Source organism: Tamandua tetradactyla, chromosome 1, assembly GCF_023851605.1.
Source record: "Tamandua tetradactyla isolate mTamTet1 chromosome 1, mTamTet1.pri, whole genome shotgun sequence".
In the NCBI taxonomy this organism is placed as follows: Eukaryota; Metazoa; Chordata; class Mammalia; order Pilosa; family Myrmecophagidae; genus Tamandua; species Tamandua tetradactyla.
This window is the reverse complement of record NC_135327.1, coordinates 6,979,667-6,993,726: the sequence shown is the minus strand read 5'-3', so window position 1 is coordinate 6,993,726 and position 14,060 is coordinate 6,979,667. Positions and strand designations below refer to the sequence as shown.

Genomic DNA, 14,060 nt, shown 5'->3' with positions numbered 1-14,060 from the left:
AGGAATTTTTAAGCAATCATTTTAGAAAATCAGTTTTTCTCAGCTTTGTATCTTCCTGGGTATTTTAAACATCTGCTGATAAGCTTTGCTGCTCATTTCTGATTTTTTACAAAACTGATATTTTTGTATAGATCCTGTGATTTGAATGTTTTTCTTATTTTAGATGAGAGGGGTGGGAAGTTACAGGTGTCTCTGTTTCTAGCTCAAGGGCTCCCTCTTCTGTTGCTGCAATAGTGAGCAGTTTGTTGTGCTGCGTGGCCTTTTCTCTGATTCCCAGATCCTGTCCTGACTCAGGGCTCCCGCCATCAGCCGCTGCCACTAAGACACAGCACTCCAGCCTTTCCGGGTCTGAGCTCCCCGTAAATATGCTCTCTCCTCTTCCCTGCCTCCCACGCATTCTCCAACCCTGTCTCTCTACACTCCCAGCACTTGGTCCCACTCATTCTCAGACCTGTTTCCATCAGTTCCCACTTTTTGCTTCTCGATTGGTCCTGAATTTTACTTGGAAGTGTCAGCCTGGAAGGGAGAATGTGCATGAATGCTGGAAAGAAAAGGGGGTGGATTGTGGCACCGTCTTGGTGGATGACCATTTCATTCTTCTCAGAGTATCTTTCTGCAGAGGCTGGAAATCAAGAGACTATGTTTTCCAGACTCTTTTACAGCTAGGATTTCAGATGTGATTCAGGTTCTCAGATTCAAATGCACACATACAATAACTAAATTCTTTTTCTGCTTAAACTACTCAGAGTAACTTCTGTTGTCTGCACCTGAATCTCAGCCAACATGCTGTTATGATATTTTTTGACATTCTGACACATTTTAAGCATTTCTTCTTAACACTTGCACTAATGACTACGTACATATAATCATTTATTTAGGTACAATTGTCAGTGATACTATTTTCTTCACTCACCTTATTTCTTGAACTCTTTATACTTATACTGGTTTATTATTTATTTTAATTTTTTATTTAATAGTTTCAGATCACAATAGTAATGACTTTTTTGTTGTGGTAAGTAAAAAAAAAGGATAAGGAACCAATGTTTACATAAAAGAAAAGCTTCTGTACAGAGACAATGAGAGTTACTGCTAAACAGGCAGAGGATATGCACATTTAGATCCTGAGGGGTCCTAGAGTGAGAAGGGGTAGATGAGGTGGGTGCAGGGATGGTGAGCTGAAGGTGGAATTCCTGGATGGAACTGGTAAACCAGAAGACTGAACTGCCTGAGCCATATGCTGTTCATGGAGCTTGCCTCCTATGTGGCATGTCTTTGTCTTTGCTCTCCCCAGGAAAGCGGCACATATCATCTGCAGTACTGGGAAACAGGAGAGCAACAAACAGATGAAGGCTGTTTCTCCTGCAAGAACCCCTAGGGCAGAGTATAGAATAGTACTGAAAGCAAAGATTTAGAGTGATCAAGGGCACTAATGAGTCTCTTCACTTCTCTCAGGCTACAGGGATAATTACACGTGTTCCTAATCCCTCATTTGAACCCTTTGGGGATGGATGTGTTTTGGAATTAAGAATTTTTCAGGTTTAAGGAAAGAAATATAGTGTACCTTAATAAAGCCCATATTAAGAAATACCTCAGTGGAATTCAGGGCTGTGCCCTATAATCAGACACATCGATGTTTCTGCAACTAAATATATGAATATTCATACCAAGTGAGATAAATAAAGACTATAAATAGAATCATGTTGGTTCATATCGGGTTTTGGGCCAAACTTATGGAAGAACTGTTTCTTTAGAGATTTTTTATCTTGCTGTTGTAGATAAGGGATTGTGGCCTTATAATTCTTCTCAGGTTGTTGTGAGGAATGAGAGAGGGCTGGTAAAGCCTTCTCAGCACATCCCATGGTAGGTATGTATGCAGTCTGAATCCAGAGCAAGGTACAAAGTTCTAGGATTTCTGGCTTGAAAGAAGAAAGTTCTTAACAATGGACGATTGCGCAGCTTTGAAATCAGCTGCCTTAGGAGGTTTGTACAACTACAGACTGAAAATGCTTTAGAAGAGAAGCTTCCTGTGGTGGGAGGGTACCAGAATTTATTGTTTATGAATACTGATTGCACTTAATTTCCCTGTTGATGTATACCAGAGGGGAAAGGCAAAAAGTGGTGTATGAGTGATATAGGGTTGACACATTTCTTTAAAAATTTATTTCTTTATAATAAATAAACATCTTATTACATAAAAAAAAATAAAGAAGAAAACCTTCTCATCAGTCCTTGTCCTGTCTTCTTTCAATTTCTCCCACACAACTGAAAAGTGAGCAAAGGAAATGAACAGATAATTTCCAGAAAAAGTGATACTGGCGGTCCTTAAAAACAAGAAAAGATTCTTAAAGTAATTCATGATAGAGAAATGTTGATTAAAAACCCCAGTGAGATATCATCTCTCACCTAGTATTTATTTTTTTTTATAAAAATCTAAAAATTAGAAACCCACTCTGTGGATGAGGTTGTTTGGAAACAGGCACTTGTATCTGTTATTAGTGGGGGGTGCAGAATGGGACAACCCCTTTTGAGGGAAATAAGACAGTATTTCCCCGAATTTCAAATGCACTCATCTTTTGTCCCAGCAATTCTACCTCTGGCAATCTGGTCTGCAAAATAATCCAAGAAATAGTACCATATGTGGTATAGTTATTGGAAACAAACTAGGTGCAGCAATGTGAGTTTACTGAAAGCTGTGATAATCCATGAATGATTTACACTCAGCCTTAAGAAATACATAGAAACACACGCATATTCATCCGTGAACTCACCAGTTTACCCAAGCACCAGAACAGTACGTACCCAAACCAGTAACTTACGTCAACTCACGTCCTTCTCGCCAGTCCCAAGTCCTTTCTCCCTTCACTTCCAAAGTTAACCGCTGTCCTGAATCTCGTGTTTATGGCGTCTTCATTTTCACTTACTCTTTTTTTGAGTTTTAATATATATGTAAATAGGCCTAGGCAGTATATTAGTTTTCCTGGTTTTGAGCTTTATGACAGGCATGTAATTTTAAATATTGTCTTCTAGGACTTGCTTTTCTTATTGAACATTATATTAATGATAATTATTTTAGGCATAACTGTATTTCATTCATTTCTATAATTGAATAATATTTCATTTTCATTCATTTCTACAATTGAATAATATTTCGTTTTGTTAAATTTGCCGTAACATATTTATCCAGTGTCCTATTATTGATATATGGGTTGCTTCCAGTATTTTTTTGAGCTTTATGACGAGCATGTAATTTTAAATATCATCTTCTAGGACTTGCTTTTTACATTCAACATTATATTAATTATAATTATTTTAGGTATAACTGTATTTCATTCATTTCTACAATTGAATGGTATTTCATTTCATTGATTTGCCATAGCATATTTATCCAGTGTCCTATTATTGATAATATGGATTGTTTCCAGGATTTTATTACAAATAGTACTTTCATGAACATTCTCGTGCATGTCTCCTGGTAATCATGCGGAAGTATTTTTCTTGGAAGTATATGTAGAAGTGTAATTGCTGTGTCAAGGTTTGTGCACATATTCACTTTACTATCTGATGCCAAACTGGTTTCAAATGGGCTGCCCCCAGTGGGTCTCACTAGTAACGTATGAGTTCCCTTTCCCTTACAAAGCAATAAGGAAAAGTTAGACAAGCCAATAAAAATGAGCAAGAAACTTGAATAGGTACTTCATAAAGAGGAATTCCAGTTACCCAATAAAAATGTGAAAAAGGGCTTAACTTCACTGTCATTAGGGAAATGCAAACTAAAATCACAAGGAAATCCTGTTCCATGCCTACCAGAGTGTCTAATGAAAAGGCAAACAATACATGTGTTAGTGCAATGACATCATAAAACTGTTTGCACTACCCGTGACAGTGGAACGTCTCTATGCTCCGTGATCCAGCACTTCCATTCCTAGCTGTATATGCCACAGACCATACGCTTATGTTCTCCAGAGGATACGTACAAGAATACACATAGCGACACATAATCCCCCAAATTACGTCAAAACCTCAGAATACCCAATGTACATCAGCAGTAGATTGGATAACTGTATTTTTAGTAATTTTATATAATAAAATACTGTATAACAGGACAATGTATGGCCCCCAGGTATAGGCTTCAAAATAGATGAATCTGAAAAGCATAACTTAGAGCCAATTAAGAAAAACATATGAAAATGATACTATATGATTCCATTTATATAAATTTTTTAAATGTGCAAAATTAAGAATAGAGCTCAGACTACAGACAGAGGTAGTTAACTATTCAGGAAAGCCAGGGCTAATTAACAGAAAATCCAGGAAAGTGTTACCTCTGGGGAGGAGGGAGGGTGGTGCAATAAGGAAGTGGCAAGGTGTCAGCCCAGAAAATAATCTCCTTATCTGGCTGTTCACTTTAGTGCTTTTCTTTAATCATATAGGCATGCTCTACCCACTTTCTTGTTTGCACAATTTATTTCACAGTGAATTTTTTTCAAGGTCGCCATGAAGGCATCCCAGCATTTGTTTTACCTCCTTTTTAGTTTCCACCTAGCCACCTTGGTAGCACGTGGTCTGAGTCCAAAGAACCGCGGGGAGGGAATGGAGGGATAGTAACCAGCTGGTGTACTATCCCGCTATGCTTTCTCCCCAGCCTCGCTCCCACCACAACTCGGTCATTTTCAGGTTTCAGGTTCTGTCCCTGGCAACACCCAACTTCTGTGTATTAATTTCAGTTACTCAGAACTTTAGGTAGCAGCGACCGAACACCAGCTCAGCCTGGAGCGGGCGGGTCAGTTCATGGGCTTGTAACCCAGCCAGGGGGAGAGAGTGGGATGAGGTGCCGTCCGGGTGCAGGGAGCGGAGAGCTGCCGCCCTCGGGGTCTCCTCTGGCCCTCTCTCCTCTGCCCCCGCTCAGGTATTCAGACGGTTGATTCGCTCTCGCCCTCCACGTGGAACCAAGGTTTCTGGAGTTGCCGGGCTCCTGTCTCCCAACTCCACCCACAAAAGAGACCTCCATCTTCCCCCTCATGCCCTTTCAAAGAAAGGGGTACAGTAAACCTGGCGCACGCGTGCACACACACACATACACACACACACACACACACCCATGACTGCAGGTTCCTGTTTCACGATTAGCAGTGCCCACTAGTCTCATAAGTCCATGGGACAAAGAAACAGTTGTTCTCCAGAAGAGACAGGGTATTATTCTAAGAAAGAGGAAGGGATGCTGGACACTTAAATGGTAGATGCCCACCTTAGAGATGATTTAAATATTCGTCCTTTCACTTATACTGGCGGTTTTCTCCCAGGCCACTGTGACTTCAAGGGCACAACCCCTTCCAGACCTTGAACTCCCCCTTTCCCATTACTTTATTGGTGTATCTCAAAGAGCACCTGCGAAATGGCACAGTACAAAGATTAGGCTTTAAATGCATATTTGCCTTACAGGGTCTTTTCCGGGGTCAGAAGGAAGGATACGCGGGAGGGGCGACCCTGGGAGGGGGTGACCTGAGCGGGCCTTGCAGGAACAGAGTATATTGAGGGCTCGCCCTCTTGCTGAATGGCCTTGGGTAATTCCTTTCTCTCCTTCCGGTCTCACGTTATTTCAGAACATGAAGAAGTTGGTCATAAGGGTGACTAAGGGTTAGCCAGTGCTGCTGCTCCGTGAGAACAAGGGACGGCCCTCGGGGCCATGGCAGGTGATGTGGCACAGGGTCTGGCCCTTCTCTTGCTCTGTAATAATCCTTGGGAAAACCCCAAGGTCCCTCCCAAGGTGTGGTGGATACTTCCTGGAGGAACCGAGAGACTGCAGCCTTCTCCCGCGAAACCTCAGACCCGCCCTTGGGGCCGGGCTCGGCTGGGGCTGCATAAAACCAGCTGGGCCTCAGCTCGTGGTCCAAGAGGTTCCTGGCAACATGAGGCTCCACGGGGCTGTGGTGGTGGCCGTGGTCCTTCTCGGGGTGCTGGCGGTGGAGGCAGCTGTCTTGGGAGGTGAGTAGACAGGTGGCCTCGGGGGGCTGACGGGGGCAGACTATAGGCCCTGAGTGTCCTCCGGGGCCCTGAAGGGAAGGTTTCTGAGGCAGTCGGCCGGGCTGGAGGCCACACTTCCGCCCCAGGGCTGCTTCCACCGCAGGTCCCCGAAGCAGGAAGTTGCCAAGTGGACTCCGTGTGCTTTCCACCCCAGGGACAGAGATGCCGGGCCGACTGGGGCGGGCCAGCTGCTGGGGGTGGCCTTTAGCCTCAGGTGTTGATTCTCGTGCAGAAGATGCAGGAGAGTGAGGAGCCCCGGGACTCGGGGCCGCCCCTACTGAGTCATCGGTCCTCGGACAGCAGATCGAGCGTCAGGAATCAAGTCGTTTAGGCCTCTCCATTTTCCGAGACTTGGAGTGGCGTGAGGAATTCTCAAGGCCATTCCCAGAGCTGGGAGAGAGCCGGAGCCTCCCGGAATACGGCGCGGGGCTCTTTCCCCTCCCCTAAGGCTGCTCGGAGATGGCCATGTGCCCTTCTCTCCTCTGGGACTCCCTCCAGTCTGGGGTCTGCCTCAGGACGCGGCATGGAGGGAGGGGAAAGAAACTGGCACCCAAGGAGATTGTGGTTCTGTGGACCCTTTCCCCGGAGAGAAGGGAATGGCCTTCCAAGAATCCAGACCCCAGATGCCCCCCCACCACTCCCTCTCCCCCACCTCAGGCCATGGTTGGGGGGAGGCTGCAGTGGCCAGTGACCGGGCCTGGGGGGATGACACGAGGCACTGGGCTGCACTGTGAATATATTCCTTCTTTTAACAGTTCCAGCCAAAGGTAAAGTCTCTGGGCCGGTCAAAGGACGAGAGCCGGTCAAAGGACGAGAGCCGGTTCAAGGAAAAGTTCCAGCTGAAGGTCAAGATCCAGTTAAACGGCCAGGTCCCGTCAAGGGACCAGCCTCCCATAAACCTGGCGTTTGCCCCACGACGCTGATCCGCTGTGCCATGCTGAACCCCCCTAACCGGTGTCAGAGCGACAGCGACTGCCCCGCGGCCAGAAAGTGCTGTGTGGGTCCTTGCGGGCTGGCCTGTTTGGAGCCCTTATGAGGTGAGGACTGGTAGAGGAAAAGGGGGTTCGTGGGGCGCAGAAGAAGTCCAGGTGGTGTGACTGATCCCACGTTGGCAGGGAGAGAATTTGCGGGAGGCAGTGGAGAGATTGAGGGGTGTCAGAAGCTGTCACTGGGGTGCTGAAATGACCCCGCCTCCTCACGACCTCTGAGCCACATCACTGACTCTCTTCTCTTTCACCAGGTGGACGGCTGTCCTCGCTGCTCCGGTGGCGCCCCCAGGGCTGCAGGCCCCCATCCATCCCGGGTCCCTGTTGCACTACCCCCTCGCACCCCACGCATTCTTCTCTCATTCCGGATGTCCCAGCCTGGAACTGCCTCTCTCATCCACTCTTCAATAAAAAGGTCCCCTTCTGCTGTATTTGCTCCTGGCTTCCATCACTTCAGATTCCTGGAAGCGCCGGAGATGTGGGTGTGGAGTGGGGACTCTCCCCGCAGCGGGGAAGAGAGAGGGACCCAGGGGACCCGTTCTCAGCGTGGGAGGAGACCAGGGACAGGAACAAGAGGCCCATTCCTTAGGCTTAATATTAGAAATCCAATAACCAGCTCAATACTGCAATCTCCGTTTCACCAGGAAATGGAAATCTTGAAAGCCTACCTTTGGCCTAGGACCAGGGGAAAAAATCAAAAACAAAAACAAAAAAAACCTTGCATAAATTGCAAGTAGGTTCTTTCCTTTCCAATCCACTCTCAGTCGGGACCTGGCAGCTGGCAGCCCTGCCTGTGCGACCAACCAACCCTTGTGGCCAGACCTGTAGAGCTCCTTCCTTCCTTCTCTAATGTTTCTCCTCCCAATGAGACATAGAAGGGATGCTACAGACTTGCCGAAGTCCTGTTCATGAAGCAGTAAGTAAGAGGCAGAGAAGATCCGAGTTGTTATGTGGCAAAAAGTGACCTCAGCCCTCCGGCTGGCCCACCCCCCTCACTGCCCTCGCTCAGGGAAGCTCCCGCAGACAGACAGACCTGACGGGGGAGAACCAGTCTGGGTGGAGCGGAAGGAGCATTGGCTCCCGAGTCGGGTGACCTGAGTTCTAATCCCAGCAATGCCTCCTCCCTTGTTGGGTAACCCCACACAAATCTCTACCTTCTCTGAGCCTGAGCTGTCCTTCTTAAATTGAGGCAGTTGGATGTCCTTATTCTGGAGGGTGGGTCTAGCGCTGACCTTCTGGGATCTGAGACCATCATTGTGTGTTGGGCTCTCGCCGTGAGTGGGAGCAGAGCCTCGGGTGGACGAGCGGGGGGCGCCGCGCCGCTCCCTGCCCTTCTCCCCCCACCGTGTGTGCACGCGAGCTGCCACTTCCCCCTGCTCGGGGACAGGAACAAGAGGCCCGGGGCCTCAGCTGGGCGGGAGCAGGGCTTTGTTCCAGGAAAGCGTGGAGCCTGGGCTGGAACAGTGGCCAAACTTCCGGCCTGACAAATAGTTGACGAATTGTATTTTTGTTATATGCCTACGACAATCAGTTAGAAAATAGAACATTGAAAACAATTCCCATTTACAATCTCAACAAAATTATACCATTCCTATAAATGACAAAAAGCAGGCAGAACTTTTAAAAGGAAACGCATGCAACTTTTCATGACATACATGAAAAAAAGGCTTGAATTCAGACTGCGTTGCTGACTAGGAAGATTTTATGATTTGAAGAATATTTGAAGAGGTCAATATTTACCTCTTTATACTTTAAATGTACCACATTCAAAACCCAATATGGTTTTTTGGGGGGTGGGGGTGGGAGTGGGAGTGGGGATGGTTCAAGGAACTTAAAAATCATACTTAAATTCATATAGAAAAATAAAGGCTTGTGAACAGGCATGGAAATTTGAGAATGAAGATTAAATTTGAGAAGCTTTGAATCTCCTGGCCTTAAAAAATGCATCACAAAGGGAAAAGGATTAATATAGTGGTTTGTTAAAAGAATAAAGAGTCAGAAAGCTCAAGAGAAAAGAGTAGAAAACCGAGAAATGGATATTATTATATATAATGATTTAGAATAAGATAAGTGTTAGGTTCTAAATCAATGAATAAACAAGATTCAAACAGAAGGTTCAATATGTGCACAAATAAAACTGCTATCTCTTGTATAAGTTAGGGTGGAGATGAAGCTGCTGTAAAGGAAATAGAAAAATAGAGTGGCTCAATAAGACCATTTCTTTCTTCTCGTAAATTAGTCTAGTGTGAGCAGTCCTTGGCTGGCAAGGTGGCTCTCAGGACCCAGATTCCTTCCATCTCATCGGGATGCTGTCCTCATTTTCAGGGTTGTAGGTGGCATCCTTCCATCTCCATGGTCTAGCCTATGGGAAAGGGGAACAAAAGGAATCAGCTTTGACTTAAAGAAGATGACGAAGAAATGGCACCTTCTAAATGCACCCCTTGGCTGAACCCATGATCACCTCTAGTGGCTGTCAGAGGCTTTTACTGAGGTTCTACATAGAGAAACAGGGGAGGGAGGGACAAAGAAAAGATGTAAGCTTTGGAAAAAAAGAAAATTAAAACGGTCATTATTTACATTTTCATAATGGTCTATACAGAAAATCCAAAATATATAATCAAAGAGAAGCCATCTTTTGTAATAGCAACAAAATCGCAATATACTCACTGATAAAGTTAATAAGAAATGTGCAAATATACACAAGAAAAGGAAGAGCCTAAAAGAAAAGTAGTCTTGGAGCAAAGCAAACGATACCCTCTGTTCTTGTACATGTCTCAATGTCATCAAGATATCAATTCTCCCAAAGTTAATCAATCAGTTTGATGAAATCCCAATTAAAATGTCAATACAGTTCTTTCTCTTTAGCAGACAGTTTGATTCTAAAATTTCTATGAAAATATAAGCATGCAAGAATAGCTAGTAAAACTAAAAATAAGAGCAGAGAATGTGAAAACCTTGTGTCTGATGCTCCTTTTATCTACTATATCAACAGAAGAGTAGAACATATGGAATAAAAATAAATAATAGGGGGAACAAATGTTAAAATAAATTTAGTTTGAAATGCTAGTGGTAAATGAAAGCGAGAGGTAAGGGGTATGGTATGTATAATCTTTTTTTTCTCTGTTATCGTTTTATTTCTTTTTCTGTTGTCTTTTTATTTCTTTTTCTAAATCAATGCAAATGTTCTATGAAATGATGAATATGCAACTATGTGATGAGATTAAGAATTACTGATTGTATATGTAGAATGGAATATCTTAATGTTTTGTTGTTAATTTTTTTAATTAATAAAAATAAACAAATAAGAGCAGTGAGAAATCTTAGCATCCATGTCTCCATTTTTTAAGTCTTTAATGACTCTAAAGTTAAAACAAATGTCTTAATATAGATCTTGCACGGATTTTGTTAGGTTTATTCCTAAGTGGTTCGTATGGTTCATGCTGTTATAAATAAAGTGTTTTTATTAAATTTCATTTTCCACTTGCTGCTGGTATATAAGAATACTTTTTTTTTGTAAATTGGTATTCATTTACCTTCCTAAACTCTCTCATTAGTTCTAATAATTTAATCTATAGATTATTTTGAATGTGCAAAATCGTGGCAACTGTGAGTGTTGAAAATTTCTTATCTTCCTTTTCAGTCTTTTATTTCCTTCTTTTAACTTTCTCTGCACCAATGTGAAACCTCCTCTACAATGTTGAATAGAAGAGGGGACAGCTGTTGTTTTTTTGTATTCTTCCTGACATCAAGAGGGAAGATGTCAGTGTTTCATTATTAAGTAGATTTCCCTTGTCAGATTGAAGATATTTCCTTCTATTGTTTGCTAAGTTTTTTTTTAATTATGAATATTTTCATAAGCATTTCTTACATCCATCATGGAGCTCACATACATTTTTTCTTTTAGGCTATTAATAGACTGAGTTAGATGGATTTTTTTGGTTTAATGTTCCATTCAAAACCCGGTCGGGGATGTGGCTCAGCAGGCAAGAATGCTTCCCTGCCATGCCAGAGGACCCGGGTTCAATTCCTGGTGCCTGCCCATGTAAAAAATAATAATAATAATAAATAAATAAATAACCCGATCGGGGAGGTCAATGGCAGCCTTTGTAAGGCTGTGGAGGCCGCTCTTTTGAGGGGTTTCCAGCAAGCTGGGTCCGCCCCAGAACCTGAGAGCAAAGGAGCATATGACAGAATCCACCGACCGCAGCCTGGACACATCCTGCGCTGTTCTGATTGGCCCCAATTCGAGCGGCGGGTTTGCACAGTCAAGCAGCCACCAGCCAAGCACTCCAAAACAAGTCTTGATTTCTTTCTGCAAACAATGGCAAAGATATTTTCAGCCACCAGCAACTTGGATACAGTGTGCTTTAGAATCCAGGGAACTTCTTGCTTTGTGTTTGGAAAAAATCCCTCTGAGTAAGGTCCGACTTGTAGATGCAGGCTTTATTTGGACTGAGTCCGATTCTACGAGACTTCAAGTGAAACTGACTACCCAGGAAGAGGTGAGGAATGGCACTGTCCTTCAGCAAGTGTTTGTGCTGGATTAGGTTGTGGGAAGCTTGCCATAGCGTAGACGCGAAGGATTTTTGGAAAGCTGTGACTCAGGTCAGCAAAAGACCTTGCACAAAAATATTTTCTATTATCTGCAACAGTTGATTTTGAAATATGAATGCCTCACTTCCTGTCAAAGAGATTCGAGTTGGCCTGGATTTCTATTCTTCAAACCAACAGCTCAGAAGATAGTAGAATTTCTTCAGGGTACAGTTCCCTGCAGGCACAAAGTATAACAGAGATTGCTCTCTCAGGATAACCGTAGTAACACATACAATTACAAAAGCACTTTTCTGTGGAAACTTCCAATGTGCAAGGATAATGTTGTCTGTTTGTCTCCAAAACTGGCACAAAGCCTGGGGAACATAAATCAGATTTGTGTGTGTATTCAAGTAACCAGTGCCCCTCAGATCATAGATCCAAACACTCTACAAGTTGCAGATATTGATGGTAATATTTTTGGGAATCACCCTTTCAAAAGTTTGTATATCCCAAAGAACTAGAGGAGTTTACTGTGATGGAATGAAGCATAGTCTGAGATCTAAAAGGCAGTGCAGGTGCTGGGACAATATCCAACAAACATACCCTCGGAGAATCCTGAGGTCACAAAACATCTGAAATGAATACAGATAAATGGTATTTTTGTCATACTCATTTGGGACATCTTCTAAATCCTGGAGACTTGGTGTTGGGGTTTGATTTGGCCAGCCGTAATTTAAATGATGAGCACGTCCACAAAATGAATGCACATAAAGTCCCAGATGTGGTATTCATCAAGAAGAGCTGCTATTGCACCAAACATCAGCGACATAGAAACTGGAAACGGAAAGCTTGCAAGAGATGGCAAAGACGTGGGTACAGAGGATGAAAGGCAAAACCAAGATTTCCTTGAGGAGCTTGAAGAAGATGAGGCAATTAGAAAAAATGTTGGCAGTTGCACAGATTCAACCCAGATGATGAAGGCGCACCTCGAATTAGTCTGGCTGACCTGCGTGAAGACCTTCACATTTCCTAAGGTGCCGCTGGAGAAGGAGGTGCATTGTGATGACGTAATGACATCCATCATATTGTAGATTGTTCCGACATCTGTGGGAGTTGGACGAAAGAATCTTTTCTGTCTATTCCACCTGTGCCTGCATATTGAAAGAGAAGAAATTTAGTTTAGTTTTGTTTTTTTTGTGGGTTTTTTTAATTGCATGGGCAGGCCCTGGGAATCAGAAATTTAGTTTTAAACCTGATAAATAATGAGTATTTTGATTGCTCGGTCAAAGCACTGCAAAAGACTGATGGCTTTGAAGTTTGGGATAACAAAAGAATATGAAGAATGCAATTATTACTGATATTTAGGCCATTTCTGAGCTTGTGGAATTTCATCACTTTTTTTTTTTTAAATATGAAGTGCGGTAGGATTTTCCTATACTATAGTGCTTAATTTGGAACTCAGAAGTTATGATTCCTTGGACACAAACTAGATCTTCAGGCATAAAACAAACTTTTGCTTTCCTTTTGCATTGACTGTTTTAGTAAAAGAGCGTGTGAAGGACAATTTATAATATGAAGTCTTATTCACTTTGACCCACTTTAGATCATTTTTACGTCCTTGGGGTAGAGAATTTGGGGTTCAGCTTATCAGTAGACATTCAGGAGGAAAGTTAGTCTTTAAAAAATTTCTTCCCAAAGTTAACATCTTCTAAAGCTGTTAAACTTAGAATTTATCTTGATTTTTATTGCAGCAGAAGAAACTTTATTTAAAATATTTGTGAATTTTGAGCAAATGGACTCAATAGTTAAAATCTAAATGAAAATTTGTACTTCAATTATTTTTACCTGTACCAGCAGCTTAGGGCAATAGTCAAAGTCATAAAAATGTCTTCCTAACACTTCAAGGATTTCACTTTTATGTTGTGGACTTAGAAAATGAGAGCAAAGGAATTTGTTCTCTGTAAATTTATGTCATTGATCATCATCAAAAAGAATAATACATTCCAGCATGTAGGTCAAAAAGAACAATAGATTCCAGCATATAGGTGATGAAGTAGTAAAAATGAGCTGCATGCTTTTTAAAACCATGAATCAGATTCAAATGAGGAATGCCTTCTGCATCCTCCAAAGAAAAACCTAGCTTAGGTTTCAAAGTTTTCTGAGAATGAACTATTAAGCTCCTATTTCTCTAAGCAAGATCAGACTTGCTAATTATGTTAGAACTAAGAGCTAATTCATGTATATCCCTAAATTAAAGAGACTGAGCAGTGTGCTGTATGGGGGGAAAAAATCCAACCTGGTCATTAAAAAAAAAATTAACTGCATTGTTGTATTCTTTTCCTAACATTTTGTTGAGATTTTTTGCATCTGTTTTCATGAGTGAAATTGGTTTATAATTTCCTTTTCCTTCTTTTGATGTTGCATTTTGGTATCAATTATACTATCCATTTTTCTATTATCTGAAAAACATTGTATAAGATTTAGATTCTCCCATGAATGTCTGGTTGAATTTTCTAATTA

General features: G+C 42.6%; 1 protein-coding gene and 1 pseudogene across 1 annotated transcript; both read left to right on the top strand.

Moving 5' to 3' along the window:
- Nucleotides 1–5,651: 5,651 nt before the first annotated feature.
- Nucleotides 5,652–7,436, top strand: LOC143689990 (elafin-like). Its single transcript, XM_077168013.1, has 3 exons — nucleotides 5,652–5,982; nucleotides 6,777–7,058; nucleotides 7,262–7,436. Exons 1-2 carry the CDS (start codon nucleotides 5,694–5,696, stop codon nucleotides 7,055–7,057), a joined length of 570 nt encoding a protein of 189 aa, XP_077024128.1. The 5' UTR covers nucleotides 5,652–5,693; the 3' UTR covers nucleotide 7,058; nucleotides 7,262–7,436.
- A 3,755-nt stretch (nucleotides 7,437–11,191) lies between these two features.
- On the top strand, nucleotides 11,192–12,573 carry LOC143680018 (60S ribosomal export protein NMD3 pseudogene; annotated as a pseudogene).
- The last annotated feature ends 1,487 nt before the right edge of the window (nucleotides 12,574–14,060 follow it).